The 17,200-nt window shown below is 42.8% G+C and overlaps 1 protein-coding gene across 1 annotated transcript in view; it reads right to left on the bottom strand.

Annotated features, from left to right (window-relative positions):
• Window positions 1–17,200, bottom strand: part of LOC135493459 (glutamate receptor ionotropic, kainate 3-like) — a 94,503-nt gene that overhangs the window by 72,259 nt on the left and 5,044 nt on the right. Inside the window, exon 2 of the mRNA XM_064780823.1 lies at window positions 2,277–2,447. Within this exon, the coding sequence (XP_064636893.1) occupies window positions 2,277–2,447 (171 nt within the window). The remainder of the gene's footprint in view (window positions 1–2,276; window positions 2,448–17,200) is intronic.

Here is a 17,200-nt window from a genome sequence, read left to right as displayed (position 1 = left end):
AGAAATTTACGAGACTTTGTTCGGGTGTGTCACTACGAGCAGGCAGGCGTAGAAGTGCAAAATGTCCTAGGATGGAGTGTCCAGGGAACAAAGGATTCAACCATTCGCTTTGATATCTAGAGTTCTTGACGGTCATCGCCTCTTTGGAACCATATTTATACACTAATTCGTCAGAATACAATAGGGCCGGACATTTTTTCCAGGAAAACATTTTTTCCTTCTTCACCGAGTATCAGTAAAGACAAAATTGTGTCATCAGTCCAGTCAGGACATCGTTTCTTGACTAGCTATATCATGGGTTTCTGAAAGAATCATTTGACGGAGAAAAAATTACATAAGAATATGCGGAAACTGCTTTTTGTCATACTGCAACATGGCAATTAGCGCTGACCACGTTAGCTTATTGCTGAGCTGCTTGACGTGCAAGCTTATCTTGAAATACCACTGGCCTGAAAAACCGATTTATCATGCCGATCACGATCAACAGTGGATTGCGGGAGAGAAAAAACGCCGCAAAGAACATTTAGACACTCCGGGAAGAACATGACAATTACCGCGGTTATCGCCTAGACGCTCGTGGTTTTTTCTCAGCAGTAGACTGATGTGACAGATGGAACAGCTTGAAAACTGCATATCGGAAGAATTAAATACTCGTTGATGTATTGTCATTGAGAGGGTTGTCATGATCTTAATACGCCACCTGAGACCAAGATCACGAAAAAATTGGTTCGTGCTCATGGTGCTGGGGAAAAATAACAACCACCAAGATACTGGTAGCAGCTGCTTGTGACTTCTTACAGAACATGTCAATTATCGCTCTCGACATCAGGTTATTGCTGCGACGCTTGTTTTGTTTCGGTAGAGGCGTGACAGACATGACAGAAGGAACGCCAGTGTTTCGGAGACTGAGTGGGAACAATACTGGGTGCTGGATTGGCCTAAAATACTTCATCGTGTTCATCTCGATACGTCATCTGATGCCAAGATCACTGACAGGAGATAAATTGGTGGATTGCTTTGGATAAAATACACCAACGAACTTGTAGCAACCGCCTCTGACTTCTGAAAGAGCATGGCAATGACATCATCCGATCACATCAGGTTACTGCCGCGGAGGCGGCGGCTTGTTTTTTCTCTCTCATAAATAAGTGATAAAATGATCTGATGGTAGGCAGCCTTAAAAGGGTTGCGAACTGATGCGAAGGCAGCTGAGATAAATTGTTACATTCACAAAGGAGAAAAAACACCAAAGAACTTGCCAGTTATCGCTATCAGATATTCGACCTCACGATCATGAAGCGAATGCATCAACACAGCCACCACCAGTCACTGGGATGGTGGCCAATTTTCAGACGCAACGAGATATCTCGAGAGAAACACATTTCTTCAATCTCACCCAATTCACCAAACGACAGGCGACAAATTAAATAGCAGAATCCAGTGTAATTTGAATTGCCAAGTGTGGTACATTCCCTCATCAAGCTAACGAGTCTGTGGCCAGGCTCCTCGCAGTTTGTTCATTGGACCTGTCTCGTGGGAAACAATAATACCTTTCCTTCCGACCTGTAATCGTGTTTGTTACTTGGTAACGAACTATTACCGGGCAGGGAAATGAACCGAACTCAGCTTAGATTACTAGGTATTCACTTGGGGTTCTTCTCAAAAGCAGGTTGTTGTGGTGTAACGATAAGTAAGGGGCGAGGGAAGGGCTGAAGGTGTAGGACATTCACCTTGCTTTCAGCATCAACGAGACGCTAAGACTGAAGCAACAGCTTTCTTCAAATGTCAGGCAGATGCAAGAGTAGTATTGAATAATTTAGTACGACCAAGATTGCTTCGAGATTGGAAGGACCAAAGTGGTCTCAGAAATCGAGTGCACGAGTGATCAAGCAGACCGCGATTTGCTTGATTTTACGCCGATAGGGGAGTTCAATCCAGTACAGCACACTCTTAGAACAAAAGATTTCCAAGTGTTTTTCTTAAAGGAGCCATTTCTGAGGTTTCCTATAGAACCCGTTTCACAGAGTGAGAATATTGGTTTGTTGCGGAGACGTCCACATCCAATTCAATGTCATGATAAGCTTAATTAAGATAATGTCCCGCTCCGGCCGAGAAACGAATTTCAGAGTTTTATAGAAAACCGAAAAGGGTTCCATTATCATATGCCTGTGAAAAATCACTGCAAAGCCTATTTAAGTCATCTTGACCATCAATGTACTTCCAGACAACCAGACAAAAGATTTTCTATCTATAAAAAACGTTAAAGGAAAAATTACCTTTATTTCGAACGGTAGTCCCGTTATCGTGACTGTATACCTCTGCTGTGGCAAGCTCAAGGTCGACCTGGGTTTCGGGTGACCCCTCAAGGTCATGCCTGACGCCACGAATGACCTTCTCAAGGACACGTCTGTAAATGTGATTGTTCTTGTCTCCATCGAGGATGATACCTAAAAGAATAATAACGAGAACATTTTATTGTTGTATCAGTTAAAGGCTTTCATATTTCAGAAGCTTGCCTAATGCACGACGTTCTAGCTCTATAAAACCTCGCCTTCTAATAACGTGACAATAAAATCCTTCCCATCACGCCAGTTTGCCACTTTTACCTGAGTAACGTTAGACTATTACTTCTGTTAGCGGTAAAAGAAATAACTAAGATACATCAATGGGAAACCGCCTCCAACACGATTCCCATGTCAGTTTGGTTCCCGGAAACAGGCGTTAGTGAGGCACTTTCTCGTTCATGTTCCGCTGGACAAAAAGTGGATCTTGTGCAGCACGTATTAAGGAAGATGTGACAATTTGCTAACAAGAGAGGAGACAAACAAAGCGGCGAGTCCATTTTTATACATATATGAGGAGTGGTTTTTAGTACTTTGCCTGGAGACAAGGTATTTTTACAGAGTTCTCGCGGTGAATGGTCTGAGATATGAGCACGGCTGCCTTGTTTGACCAAAGCGAATCGGTATTTGGTCATGCAAGTTACCCGCAGGTGCAAGAACGGTCGGAAGCGGAATAAACATCAAACTCGGCAAACGAGGGAAACTCGGCAGACGAGAGCAACATCAGCAGGTATGTTTAAAAAAAACCAAATAAGAGTCGAGCGGTTTTCGGTGACGATAGTCACAGAAGGAAAACGCTATTTGTGGAATCAGAACTTTAGTTTGACGCCGGAGCAAATTCTCACTCGGAAATCCCTTCAGGTCCAATCGTTGGCGTCAAAGGTTATGGTCTGTATCTATTTTATCGGGACGATGGTAAGCCCCTTTTTTCTAATAACATGGTGACCAGCATTGTCAGAACCGTCGATGTTAAACCAGCTTACCAAACCAATCATGGCAAATTGATTTGAGCTTGGTGGCATCAGCTTCTGTGGACGATCTTTGGTCGTCATAACATCTTTAAGAATTGAATGAGATTAGGATCTTCTCAACTAGACCTGTAGTAGTTAGTCTGAGCTGGTTATATTTAACGAGCTTTTCCAAACACCCATAGACCAGGTTGGTGTTGTCAAAATCCCGGCTGTTTGACCTTTGCAAGAGATGCTGGCTAATATCCTGTGTCACTGGCTTCTAACATCTCGGTCTTTATAGGAAATGAAGACATGATAAGGCGACCCCGCCATTCGTTTTCTGTTAGGCTCAAACTGCGCTCAATGAACTTTGTTTGGGTCTAAGATTGAATCTTAGCTTTTGATGTTTTATTTCTCTCCTTGGTCTGGGCTAATCAGAAACAGAAAGTAAATTTTATAGATCATCACCACCTAGATTTGAGTGAAGTGGGTCTGAATGTGGACATCGAGGAATTCATAAAAATTCTGGTAGTTTCAATGCGAAACGCGTCAAATGAACAGCCCCCTACCTGGAAGCATCACATCTCGTAGCTATAAGCAATTTATTGCTTCGTTTGCTTTTAAACTTAATATCATTGGTCTTTTTAGCCACGCACAGCTTAGCTGGGTACCAAGGATCCGCCAATTCTGGTTTCCCCGGCGTTGGTGCGGCAACGCCGGCTTGGTCTTCACTGAAATCCTGGTCGCCCTGACTATCGAGTTTCTCAACGAGGAATTGACATTCGACGGCCATCAATATGGTCCTATGGCGGTGCCATCAGCTACTGGCTATTTACACATCAATAATAACAATATACGTACTTGTCCCTAATGTTAAAATATCGAACATGTCCCTCCAATTTCATTATTTGAATACATGTATGTATATATTTAATCCAATCTTTTGATATCAAATCCAAGGGGATTTCATGAAAGAGCCCATCTGTTAAATTAACTGTGAGGCTGAGTCCCCTTTGGTTATTTATAATGGTTTATCACTTGCTTAGAAAATTGCTATGCGCAAGTCTTTGAGAGAATTATTTTCATCTCCGAAAGTAGAGTCGAGCCCGAGTGCAATTTTGAATCATTCATCATTAGGGATTTTAAACTGACTCCTGTTGTTAGGGAGGTTTTATTGAGGGCAATGTTAATTTTCGGGGTAAAATCGAAATTCCAGAATATATATGTTTATTAAAATGTGTCATTGATATTACGACTTCATGCAGATTATATAAATCAAATTACGACTGTTGATCCTAAAATCGACTTCACGTGGATCTTCAACGAGATACTGGGTCTCCTTGCAGTGGCTGCAGGTATATTTGAACTGTGTACTTTCGGTATTGCTGACAATTCTACACAGATCGCTGTGGACATCACCCCGGTATAACCAGTGGTACAGTTTCAATATAATCCATCTCTCGATATTTCTGTGAACAGTAGAATCGTTTCCAATATAATCCGTCTCTCGATATTTCTGTGTACAGTAGAATCATTTTCAGATGAATTAACTGAATTGTCATGTAACTGGCCCAGCTGTTTGTAGACGAACATTTGTCGCAGTTGCCATTGGCAATTAATGCTTTGGGAAACTGTTGCTATCATGAGGTGTACGCCGTTCGTAGTTACTTGTGATCCAGAATAATCGAAATACAGTTACACGCAGTGCCGTAGTGCAGTTATCATGACGTATGCAAATTTAAGAAATTGACATTAATGTTATTTTTAAATCCTCAAAATGTTGAGATTGTATAACAAAAGAAGGTTACAGGTCAGGTCTGATGACATGTATCCTTTTATAACATTGCAATACCGATAGAAACCATTCCTCCCTCGTGTCTTGGTACAATTTAAATGTATTGATTTTACTGTCAGAAAGTTAAGAGCCTTCAGCTCCGTTAACCTGCATTTTAACTGGCCTGTCCTCATTGGTTTGTGGAAGTGATGGCTTCACATGCTTATATCAAGAATGTCGATTTTGTATTATACCCGAGGGGAGAGATGCTTCTGAGTGTTAGAAGTACTGATTGCACTCTTATAAATAAAGCCTGAGGTTTTCGCGCAAGGATTTCATCAAAATATCCCTCTACTAACGACCACTGCTACATATATGATCCAACCCCACGTTACTCCCAAATGAACCAACATCATCATCGTCGTATCGCTAAATAAATTCGGCATTTTCTTTATTTTTTATCAGATACTAAGTACTTTACATCCTATTTTCTCTCAGTTCCGTTATCAAGTACCTACGCGTCAAAAAATGAATGTTAGCTTAATGCTCCGACACATAACAGATTTTTTTGGTAAACAAATGCCATTGACAGCTTTGCGCTGAAATGTCACAATGCGCTGTAAGAATCCGTCAGGGACAAAGCCGCCAGCATCAAGGAGAAGATCACGAGTCATCTCAGCGTGAAGGTACATGTAATTTTGTTTCCAATAAACGGCTTCTGGCGCAGCGAGAAATCTGTCAATAATGTTCTCGTGGCATATTGACAAGGATGATGCATTAGGTCGAGATGTTTTAGTTCTATCGAATTCGATTCGTTTTGTACGAAAATCGACTGGAAATTTAGTTGAAATTCACAACGGATGATGACATTGGCACCAAAACTACTTCTTTTTTGTCCTCGTTCTAAAAAAAGTGTTCTAAGTTCTAGGTGTCGCTTTCTCAGGCGTTCTCCAGCTGCCGACAAGGGTGCGTATCGGCATCTCGGCAATGCTAGGACCGAAGAAAATCGTCAGAACATGTTACCGATCAGTCATTGTTTAATTTCTTCAGGCACGACACAGAGGAACGATGCCAATTTCCTAAACGTAATTAAGAATTAACGAAGGATTGTACTGAACGCTCCTTTTGCAGGCAACGGCATCGATCGCCAGGCTTCCCTGGTGAAGGGAAAGACCGTCGCTAGTCATCGCTTTCGCCATCTTACCACGAGACAACCTGGTGGAATTTCAACGATATGTAAATTTCCCTGTACGCATCTGTTTACATTATCCCCAGCATCGAAGTTTCAGCATTGCTCTGGTGAAAATCAACCAGTTGGATTCGATAGGCGCATGGGTTTATGTCGAATGTGATTCGTCAAAGGTAGCTCTGGCCCCGCTCGCAAAACACGAATAGCCCCTGACCCTTGTCACTGGAGGCACGCCCACCATCTAACCCCTCGTGTCCGCCAAATCATCATGTCTCCATCATTCATCCCGTTTTCGTCTTATCATCACGAATAGAGCTTAGGATAGCTGCCAGATTCATAATCCAATAATGACAGCCCTAATCCCGTAAATCATATTGGATGTCCTGGTCGTCACATCATGCGACTTGTCTGGAGAGTGTCACGTATGGAATGATTTAAACGTATGATGAACGAGGCACGACTTGTAGTTGTCGCGTGATACTAGATTGATCAATGCTCGAAAAGCCTTAACATTCTCTTGGTTGCAAAAATTAGAACCTATAGGCCAACTTGCGAAATAGACACTATGCCAAGTGTATGTTCTTCTTTTGGGAAGTTCGCCATGACACCAGCCACACCCGATCTCATTGGCTGCATCTATGACAACCCATTTTGCAGTCGCATAGGGAAAAAGTTTCACATGCCTTTACGACTCCTGAGATCCATCTTCTCTGTGTCAATCACGACAAGGGACTGGGTCTTCTCCGTCTGGAATGCTCATCCTGACTTATCAGGCCATATTTCACTCGATACATACATGCTTACTCCCAGGGTGGATGGAGCTAAGCGTTGAAAATGTTGGTGAGAGAGTGCAGGTCTGGAAAGCTTTGTAGCGTCGAAGGGCGATTATTATTTATGAAATGCTGTTTTTATGAACAGGTTCAACAGTGGTCAGTCCTACTGCTTTTCGAAGGTTTAAAACATTCTCGCATCGGATCATCAGGTATTCACCGATCGTGTGACAAGAAGTCAACTGATCGTGCTCTGAATTTACCTAAAGTGCTCTCTTCGTGTTATTTTCCGGCCATGGCGACCAAAAGGCCAATCGATAATTTAGATCCCTGACATCGCCTGAATACTGAAACAGTGAAAGGCGGCTAAGTTTTCAACCATAAATCGATTTGATAGTTGCCTGGGGGCGGTTGACAGTAGATCAGCCAGGTGTGTGATATGTGATCTCACAACGGTTGGTTAACCTGCGGAAATGCCTAACATGCGATGTCGCAAAGGCTTTTCTGTCGTTTGCCGCTAAAAAAACTGGGCAAAACGAATTTAAGGAAGTGACTTTATCCGACGATTGCTGATTGTTGAATTGACGGAGTGGAATTTTAATGGGACACTGAGGTCCCGGAAGCTGTGAACACACTCACATTGCAGGGTCATATTTAACATTTTTGGTGTAAACAATCACGTTTGACTTTGTCAGATACATTTATAACATCGTGAGATTCAGGGTTTTTCACTCCCACGTCATATACTTATGTATATATACCAAGGGAAAAAGAACATATCGAAAGGCGGAGGATATTTAATGAAAACGCCTGGTAAAGAAGGAGTCATTTATAAACTATTGCTGTCGTACATTTAGGTTAATTATACGCCACCACAAAGCATCATCAAAGATTCATGTGGCGTACGTGATGTAGGAGATAAATGAAGTAATTTGTAGGAGAACGTAGTCGTTAGCGATGTAACAGGGAGCTTCTCTGATGCCAGCGGGGGTCTGTCTACGTGTACACAGGTGACAAGAACATGTTCGGTGTAGTGATGACCAATGTCTACTTGTGAAAAGTGTCCCAATACATGTATATCCATCCTCCCTTGGTAGGGCTTTTTATCGTTTCTGAAACACACTCACACTCCATGGCAAACTTCTCCATATGCATCACTTCCGTTTTACAACAAAGTTTCTGACCCAACACATCCCTTGCTTCCACAATTATCGGATTCGTCTGATGGTCACGTGATAGGAATAAATCTATTGTCTCTAGTAGACGACCAATTATCGAAGTTGACCAAGCGTACAAAACGGCTTTCGGTGATCAGTCATTGGCGAATACCGCATTCTGTCCAGCGCTTTCATGTCTGAAGTGAAGTCACATCAGTGGGAGTCCAGTAGGAGGTTCCCTTTAGCCCACGAATGCGGCTCTTTGCAAAGTCCATCAAACGAACGCAGGTCAATAAAAACCAATTGGCGCCTAAACCATATTGGCACGCTAAAATGCTTATCCCGCCTTGGAGGACGAATTCTCCCTGGAGAAAATCACCTCCAGGTGCAGAGCGTATCCTAGAAGAAGATGATGATGAAGAAGAACCGAGTAATCGACATGAGTAGTTTTAGACCCTGCGATACCACTCAGCAATCAAATGATGTTGCGAGTTCAAAAACGTCAACGGTTGTACTAAAGTCACTTTCATAAGTTGTACCACAAGCTGACGGTACAAGGACTGAAGGAAGCATCTGAGTTGAACCGTCGTTGTCTTCATTTCCTTCTGATTGGTCCATTACTTTCAGGCAATTTGTCCATTGGTATTTTCGGCCCAACATCCGCGATCAATATGCTTAAAAGCTCCTTGAATGGAGTCAATTTGTGGCATGCCGTCAGCATACCAACCAGGGCGTAATATCAAATGTCATTGGCTTCTGCGGCACCCGAGGCTGGTGGTCTTGCAAAATAATGCTCTGGCCTCACCTGTTTGGGGTTGGCAATAAGACGTGTTGAAGGACGGCACTCAGCATTTCGTAAAAATAAAGTGTTCCGTCCATTCAGTTTCAGCGTTTCTTGAGTTCACTAGACATTATGATCCAGACAGAGCAAGGACAATACACGGAGGGGCAAAGACAATTAGCGGTAATGATGGGCGATGGCCACTGGTATCTCGGCGAAGCATCATGAACAGAATAAATCCTCACATTTGATTGGATACTTAGTAGCTTTCATCGCGGTGGAGATGTTCGGTCGTAGTTTCTTATAGCTGTTCACGATAGATTTACCAACGTTAAAAAGGTCGGTGGTCGTGAATGCTGGTATGGTCAACAAATCAGACATCATCAATAAGATCTTGTCGCAACACCACTGTGCATCGGCCAGATGCACCTAAAATCCTAATAATTAAGATCATAAGACGATGGAGTCGGTTACATGTACTTTCCTTGAGGCCGGCTTTGGCTTTAACAGCAGTTCGGGGGAGAATCCGTTCGTAAAGAAAAAAGGCAATTATCCAGGACTGCATTGTCGGGCAGATGGTCTAATATGCCTGAGTGGTCAATAGCCTCTTGCTTCGAACGTGGCCGAACGCGCCTCGAATCCTAATCAGATCAAACCCATCATAAGACGATTACTTTCCTTGGGACCGGAGATTGCATGCCTAGATAGTTCCAAAACAGCATCCAAAGAAGAGAATCTGAGTTGAAAATAAAATGCAAATGGCCAGGGCTTCATTGTATCCGATGGTCGACATGCCTGAGATGATCAAAGATTTCTGCCACCATCACGGTAATTGTCCTCGAATGCTAATCATAAGAGGATTGCTTCGCTTGGGACCGGAGATTGGACGGCCACAATTTAAAAAAAAATCCATGTTTCCACTTTTTATCGGCGTTAATCACAACTTTGATACTTGTGCAAAGCAACTTTGTCATTGTAATCCTCCGAGTACATCATTGAGTTGCAAAACAGGTTTGTCGGATACATTTTTCTCTAGTTTCCTGCACCAGAGGCATTAGAATCAAAAAGGAAAGAGCTCCCCCTATTCAGCGAATCGTCATTTGCTGAAGCGTTCAGTAAATATTTCCGGCCCATCCTTTTGCTTTAAAAATGATACAACAAACAATGTAGCATGTACATTGTAGAAGTTCGGCAATAAAGCAATCATGTTATCCAACACTCAAACTAAACCTGACACGGAAGGCGGACAAGGTAAACATCCTCCTGACTGTAAAACCAATTGTTTTCTCTAGACTGATGAAATGTGGTCTTATACATGTATAAGGAGCTATTTTGCTGTCATATAACCAAATAATCACACTCGAGAAAGGATGGCCACTGTTTATCTTTCAATCTTGACTACGCCTTTGTCATGTGAGGCGTGTGCAGCCAAAGACCTCACTCGACAGATGAGCGCTACAAGGTAATATCTCTGCCTGTGTTGATTTGTGCAGTAGGCTGAATGAGACTTTTCGCTACGCTGATCATTGGATTGATTGATTCCTCTAAGCCACTCAGGTCACATGGAAGACACATCCGCAGCAGAGTGACTTGGAAAAATTTGGTTTCAGCCTTGATTCACCCAAAGTCGCTGAGAAAGCAAAAGGTCAGGTATTAGCGGAAGTCAGTGTCGTGCCCAAAAGACGATACCGGAGGTGCTCAACATACAAGACGTAAAAAAGCACAGAATTCATCATAACCTCGTTGTCAGAGAATGGCATGGTGTCTTTTTGGCAATAGGGTTGTCGTTCACTGGTGTAACGCGGTTTTATAAAATAAATACGCTAAGGAAGTCCAATCTACATCCACTAATTCTTCTTCTTCTTCAGCGTTCAACCTGCCTAAGTACTATAACCTCAGTCCAGTGGCGGAGATGAAGCGGCTTGTCGCCCGAAGGTCCGGCTGTGTTCCCCACAGCTTTTCTTCGACCTTCGTGTCCTTTGGCCAGAATCTATTTCGTAAATCCTGGTACAGGGGACAGTCCTGTAGGATGTGCGTTGGTGTTTGCACTGCTGTCTGGCATTGGCATTCTGCTGTGTCTCTACATCCACTAATGATTGCGCCCTAATAAAGGGCTTTGTAGGCGAAGAAACCTAGAAAGATTCGATCGACATTCATCGAAAACCACCTAAAAGCTAGCCAATATGCAGCATGCCAAATCTTGAAACGTACGTGCATTATCCCTGCCACGGATTTATCCTTGCCAATTGCTAAAATGCCATTGATTTTTCAATTATTACCTTAAGCAGCATTGCAGACGTCGGCCAAGTCTCGTTTTTCAGTATTTGTTCAATCGTAGATTGCATTGATTTTTCCGTCAAGAGACTGCTGTAAACCATTTACAGTATTTAATAGACATTGATTCCAAGCGTCTGGCTACTTGATATATAAGGAGTGTTTACTGATATGGCAAGCGGGTATTGACTAGCATGGAACATCTTTAAAATGATACGGTAGAGAGGCTCTCGAAGTATCTCGGCAGCTCAAGAGGATTTTATATTATTGGTCCTTAAAATATCGAGTCGGCTCTTCGAGGATTTTCTGGTCCTGAACCTTTGAAGTCCGCCAGGATAGTAGGGAATGTTCGATAAAACTTCACACCCTACAGTACTGCATTGAAATCGAGTGGAAAGCTACCCTTCTCCCCCCGGGAGTCACGTATGTGAAACTCTTTTTAGTTATCTTGCCGAAACCCTTAATTGAAGATTTTCTTGAATAAAGATTAAAAAATCTTCCCATTCCAAGTTTCCTATAAAACCTTTACGTGAAAATCTCCTTTCAATTCAGCTTGACATCTCAATGTCATACAAATAATATTCAAACAAGAACCAACATTTCCTTAATCAAATCTGCAATTCTAATCTGCGACAAACTTGATAGGTTTGAAGTTAATTAAATGTGGTAAACGGAACGCCTTTGATAAAAAGATTTCAATAACACGGATGTTTTAAGCTGGTTAATGTTTTTAATAAGATTTCCTAATTTGATTTATCCATTTTATGAATTTCTGATGGAGATTTTAAGGCTGCATTGGTGCTATTCGAAGGATGATTAATCTTTTTATGGCAAGATTATATTTCATCGCCGCAAAAGATTCAAAAACACGATGCTGAAAAGGCGTGGTTTTGTTTCGAAAAAAATATTTTCTTGATTTCTCTTTGCTGCGATAACGTAACTGCCTGTCAATGGATTTTGATGTCACAAATAACAACTCAGACAGAAGAAAGAAGACTTGATGTTTCTGGCAGCCGCTGCCTTCATCGCATTCTCGGTGTCAGATGGTTCCAACACGTAAGGAATACTGACACTGGAGAAGAACCTACCAACCGGCAGCATCGGCCTCTTCGTCAAAGTCAGATTTCTTCACTTGGGCAGACATGTTTTTTCGAATGAAAGAAAAGAGACTTCCCTACGAGGCTGCTGAACTGGCGCACGAAACATGTTTAATACGGTAAGCGGTACCTTGCAAGAGGGGAAGAGTCTTCACCCGTGTGAGATGGCTTGCAGTGAAGGGAGATGCTTGGTGAAGTCTTAACGGGAGCTGAAAATGACAAAAGAAAGTAGCGAAGGTCTCTCGCACTTCTCACTGCATGCTTGCCACCAAGTTGCACTTCATTAATTGATTATAAGTCAACTTGTTAAGTACTACATTCAAACTAACTTCCAACGGATAACGAGTCTGGAGTGAGTTCATCACCCCTGGTTTATCTCCATGCTCAAAGTGATTCAGATTACCCGTCGCTATTAATATTTCAGACATTTTGACAGCGTCTCAAGTCTGAAGCGAGGATGATCCCTAATCAGAAATATTCCAATGTGTCGACAGAGAGCAAAGCAAAACCTTTTCTGACATGAGCTGCGCCGAGGTTTCGGTCGAGAAATAACCGGCAACAGTTCAATCTAATCGATTGACGAAGTCGATTGAGACGCACTGCAGAACACAAACTACATCTCAGAGAGTGTGGATGTTATGTTACTTTTACCAGTGATAAATCGTCACGACAGGATGGATAACAGCACATGTCGTCTGCTACTAGTATCGCCAGGCTTGGGATCGATCATGCGATATGTTAGAATGCACGGCAACAACGGTGTCTCGGCGGAAGAACTCCACCAATGCTCTCTCGTGTCTTGGGAATCGGGAATCATGCTGCGGCGAATGTAATCGATAGGATGGGATAAAGTAGGAGATAAAATAAAAGCAGGTTGCTTTGGCCACTGCCTTAGAGAGTGCAATAAATGCAATTCTTTTTTCGTGGACCACAATACGAACGGCGTACCCATTTGATGGCTTGTGGCACACATAACCTGAAAACTGCAATGTGATGATTTATCAAACCAGTGTTCTGCAAGAGCAGCAAAATCATTCACTCAGCGTCTGATGATAAGTGGTAATATTACACGGAAAGTCACTCAGGCCAGATTTATTGGATACATGTATTTCGCGTTTGGATCAAAATGATTGCATTAACATGTTTCCAGTAATGCTACAGATGACAATACGGATTACCTAAGCAATATTTTTCTAAACAAAACTTTTTATCACTTCTATTTATGACTTCTATATTAGCCAACAGGGATAATGGTCACACATTTTTGAGAGCAATTATCGCTTCGACTTCGATCGCGCTACCAACAGCAGCACTAACACCGGGACGTTTGTCAAGCCGTGCAGGGAAATATCAAACTACGGCATCTGCTGAATAGACCCGCTTGTAACACCACAATGTGAAACTATTTACATGTTGAAGAACCATTCTTAGGTTTAGCTGTTGATATTGTTTTTGGACCTGTACAGAAAAGAAAGTCCTGGGCATCTTGAGCAATACGAATTCAGCGGGAAAAACTACTGAATAATGCAGACGGTTTGTTACTCGGGGATGACTCTTAGTATCACTTGGCTAGTTGCATTACGCAATGTACATTTTAACGATGATGCCACGACGCCACTGCTTTAAAAAACTCGGCCTCATCATCGTGGGTGCCGTCCTATCAAACATTTAAAGATCATAGGTCTCGCCACCATCCAACATGTTACCTCTTGACAGGGCCACGAGGCAGCCGATACTGATCGAAACCTTACATCTAATGTTAGTACATGTATATAAACATGGCTGATCGCGCAATCACAACTGAGGTGTACCATCAAAAGGTACTCACTTTTGGTACGCTGGTCACGTCCCTCGGGAAGGCCGGCAGTGATGACGCCGGTCACTGGCCACTTTGATCTCTCAAGGGTGCTGACACCGCTAATGATGCGCCACGTTAAGGCAAGGCCGGATACTTTAGAGGCTGACATGCGGAAGTGACATGGATGGTGTACGTAGGCTCCTCGGCAGGGTTGGTGTACCATATAGCTCAAGAATATAAACCCTATGTCAAAATACTATGGACACGGTTTCCTTTACTCAGTGTCGTTTTTCGGAAGATTTGATGATATTTATAGCGAATCTTTGTGTAGTTGTCACTTTGATGGAGGGCCTTGCCTATTCTAAGGTTACAACGAGAAACCGAGAGAGAAAATGTGATGTTTGTTTTACAAATGTACCTTTAATATCCAAAGCCAGGGGCATCGGCGACTCCGTCACACGTACAGATAACGAGCCTATACTACGGAGCTGGATCTTTCTAGTTTGTCATAAATACGACGGCTATGTTGCGCATATCATAGAAAGTTATCATAACCTCCAGGCCCGCATGACATTTAGAATGTTAGAAACAAAGCCAAAAAGAACAACATTCATGAGAACAAACACAGCACTAAAAGAACGGCCTTTGTTGGTGATACTGATAACTTCATTAGCTGTCTGTTGTCATATTTGATACAGAGTGATGAGCGACGGTTGTCATGTCTTGTTTACGATGCAATTAAAAACAACTTTCCAGCATGATCTATTTTCAAGTAGATGAAAATGTATCTACTTGTACATACAGTACACAATAGTTGCTTTTACACGAGGAGGGATCTAACCCTCCTCACCTCGAGCCACTTTAAGCCAGATCACCTGTAACTGGCTTTGTGCTGTCTACACGGAGACGGATTGAATCGACCGACCTCGGCAGTTTAGGCCATTTAAATCACTTCCCCCTCGTTAGGTGGTGCAGGTGACTCATCGTTTCATTCATCTAATACCTAATTATAGTACAATGAGTATTGTGTGCAAAGTGTCTCGAGGCCAGATCGCTTCTACACGGGGAATTAAGCGTCTTGAACTGGCTTCATCTGGCCTCAAGTGACTCGAGACTGCAGTGCAAACGCGCCTCGGGTCAGGTCACTTGGAGACGGTTCTGATTTCGTTCTACACGGTAAAAATCATCCTGACCCGCCTCGAGTTGGCTCGAAGCCGGTTCCAACTGTCCTCGTGTAAAAAGGCCTATTGTATATTAGTATATACATCGCGCCAAATACTAAAACGCCCAGGTTGCAATGTTTGATATACATGTATCACTTTCAGTGTTTAATTTATTGCGCTATGTTTTGACCGAAGCGATTTTGCGGCGTTGCGAAAACACGGAACGGAATAATGTTACGGAATAGGGTGAAAATCCGGTCTGTAGTTTATAACTAAGGTATTCCTCCGCGGGGAGCACTTAGAGGGAGTCCGGAGATGACTTTGCCAGGCCCACATTGTTCTACTCTAGCTCTGGTGCTACATAGCCAAGAAAAGTGTGATGAAACACAACAAACGTTGACCAAAGTTATAATTTTGTTGTGTTTTCATCAATCTTGCCGACAATTGTCAGTTTTTGGGGCGCTTAGCACCGGGCGATCACCCGGGGTTTACTGTAACGACAACAACAACAACTGGCATGATCATTACGGGGCGTCTGCAGACCATATTCCGTAACATTATTCCGTTCCGTGTTTTCGCAACGCCGGCGATTTTGGTATCGCAACCAAGATAATCGCGTGGGTTGGTACAAGTCAATCAAAATCACTTTTAAATGATTAGTTTTGCAGTGTTTTAGAGTAGAAATCGATGACCTCACCCACGGTATTGGCCACCTGACTAACAATGCTCATGTTGACAAGCCATTTTACCAAAAACCTTTTCGACGCGCCTCGGTCATTTGCCTACATTTCAACTCCACCCTAACGCTGCGTTTCAATCTCGAGACAAGCATCTCCAGGGATGTGTCTGTACATCTAAGACTGCTAATCAGGTATATGTTTGGATCAACAGTACGCTTCCTCATTTGAGGATATGATTCCAGTCCTTTGAACAACCGAAATCCCGCCTCTTGAGAACTAAACATTCCACCGCCTTCCAGCATCCCCATTAAAAAAATCTATAACGGGTGATGTAGACGGTCTCGAGAAGATATATTCCGTCGTATTTATTTTCGTTATCGGGATAGCTGAGGCAAGGTCGTACAATTATTATAACCCGGTACAAATGTGCAAGTCTATGATCAACGCCGTCCCGGAAACGGACAGCCATTAGAACTGTCTCACCCCCGATAGCGAATCAGTGTCTGGTCGTCTTGAGACAGCCATTAGAACTGTCTTACCCCCGATAGCGAATCAGTGTCTGGTCGTCTTGAGACAGCCATGAGAACTGTCTTACCCCCGATAGCGAATCAGTGTCTGGTCGTCTTGAGACAGCCATGAGAACTGTCTTACCCCCGATAGCGAATCAGTGTCTGGTCGTCTTGAGAGAGCCATGAGAACTGTCTTACCCCCGACGGCGAATCAGTATCTGGTCGTCTTGAGCTGCAGACACTCCGCCTCATCGCGGGAATAACAATCTGATTTGCGCGGAAAAAGTGACAAGAAACAGAGGTTTTCGTCACGACGCGATGAGAGAGAGAGAGAGAGAGAGTCGTTCAATGCAATCCACTCTCTGTCCGGCAATAGCATCTTATACATGTACAGTAGCTTGGTGCTAGCTTATTGCCGTACGTGTTCAATTAGCGTTGAAATCTCAAGCGCAATAAATCGCGAGTTGGAAAAAAGAATAAAACATGGCTGGCTGTGAATAAGAAAATCCTCGTCAGTGTACACACTATGCGTGTACTCCGTCCGCAGTGTAACAAATTTACAATAAAAACCAGACAGTAACTATATAAGGCCATGCAAGTCGAGTGCAAAACATCTAAGTTATCTGAGTATCTCAGTGCATCTGATTCGCGCTATCTTTCATGCAAAAGATAATTTAGAGAAAGCGAGTAAAGAGTGATCAGTATCTGGTTAATTA

Source organism: Lineus longissimus, chromosome 9, assembly GCF_910592395.1.
Source record: "Lineus longissimus chromosome 9, tnLinLong1.2, whole genome shotgun sequence".
Classification (NCBI taxonomy): domain Eukaryota; kingdom Metazoa; phylum Nemertea; class Pilidiophora; order Heteronemertea; family Lineidae; genus Lineus; species Lineus longissimus.
The sequence above is the reverse complement of the archived record's forward strand: the minus strand, read 5'-3'. Positions and strand labels throughout refer to the sequence as shown.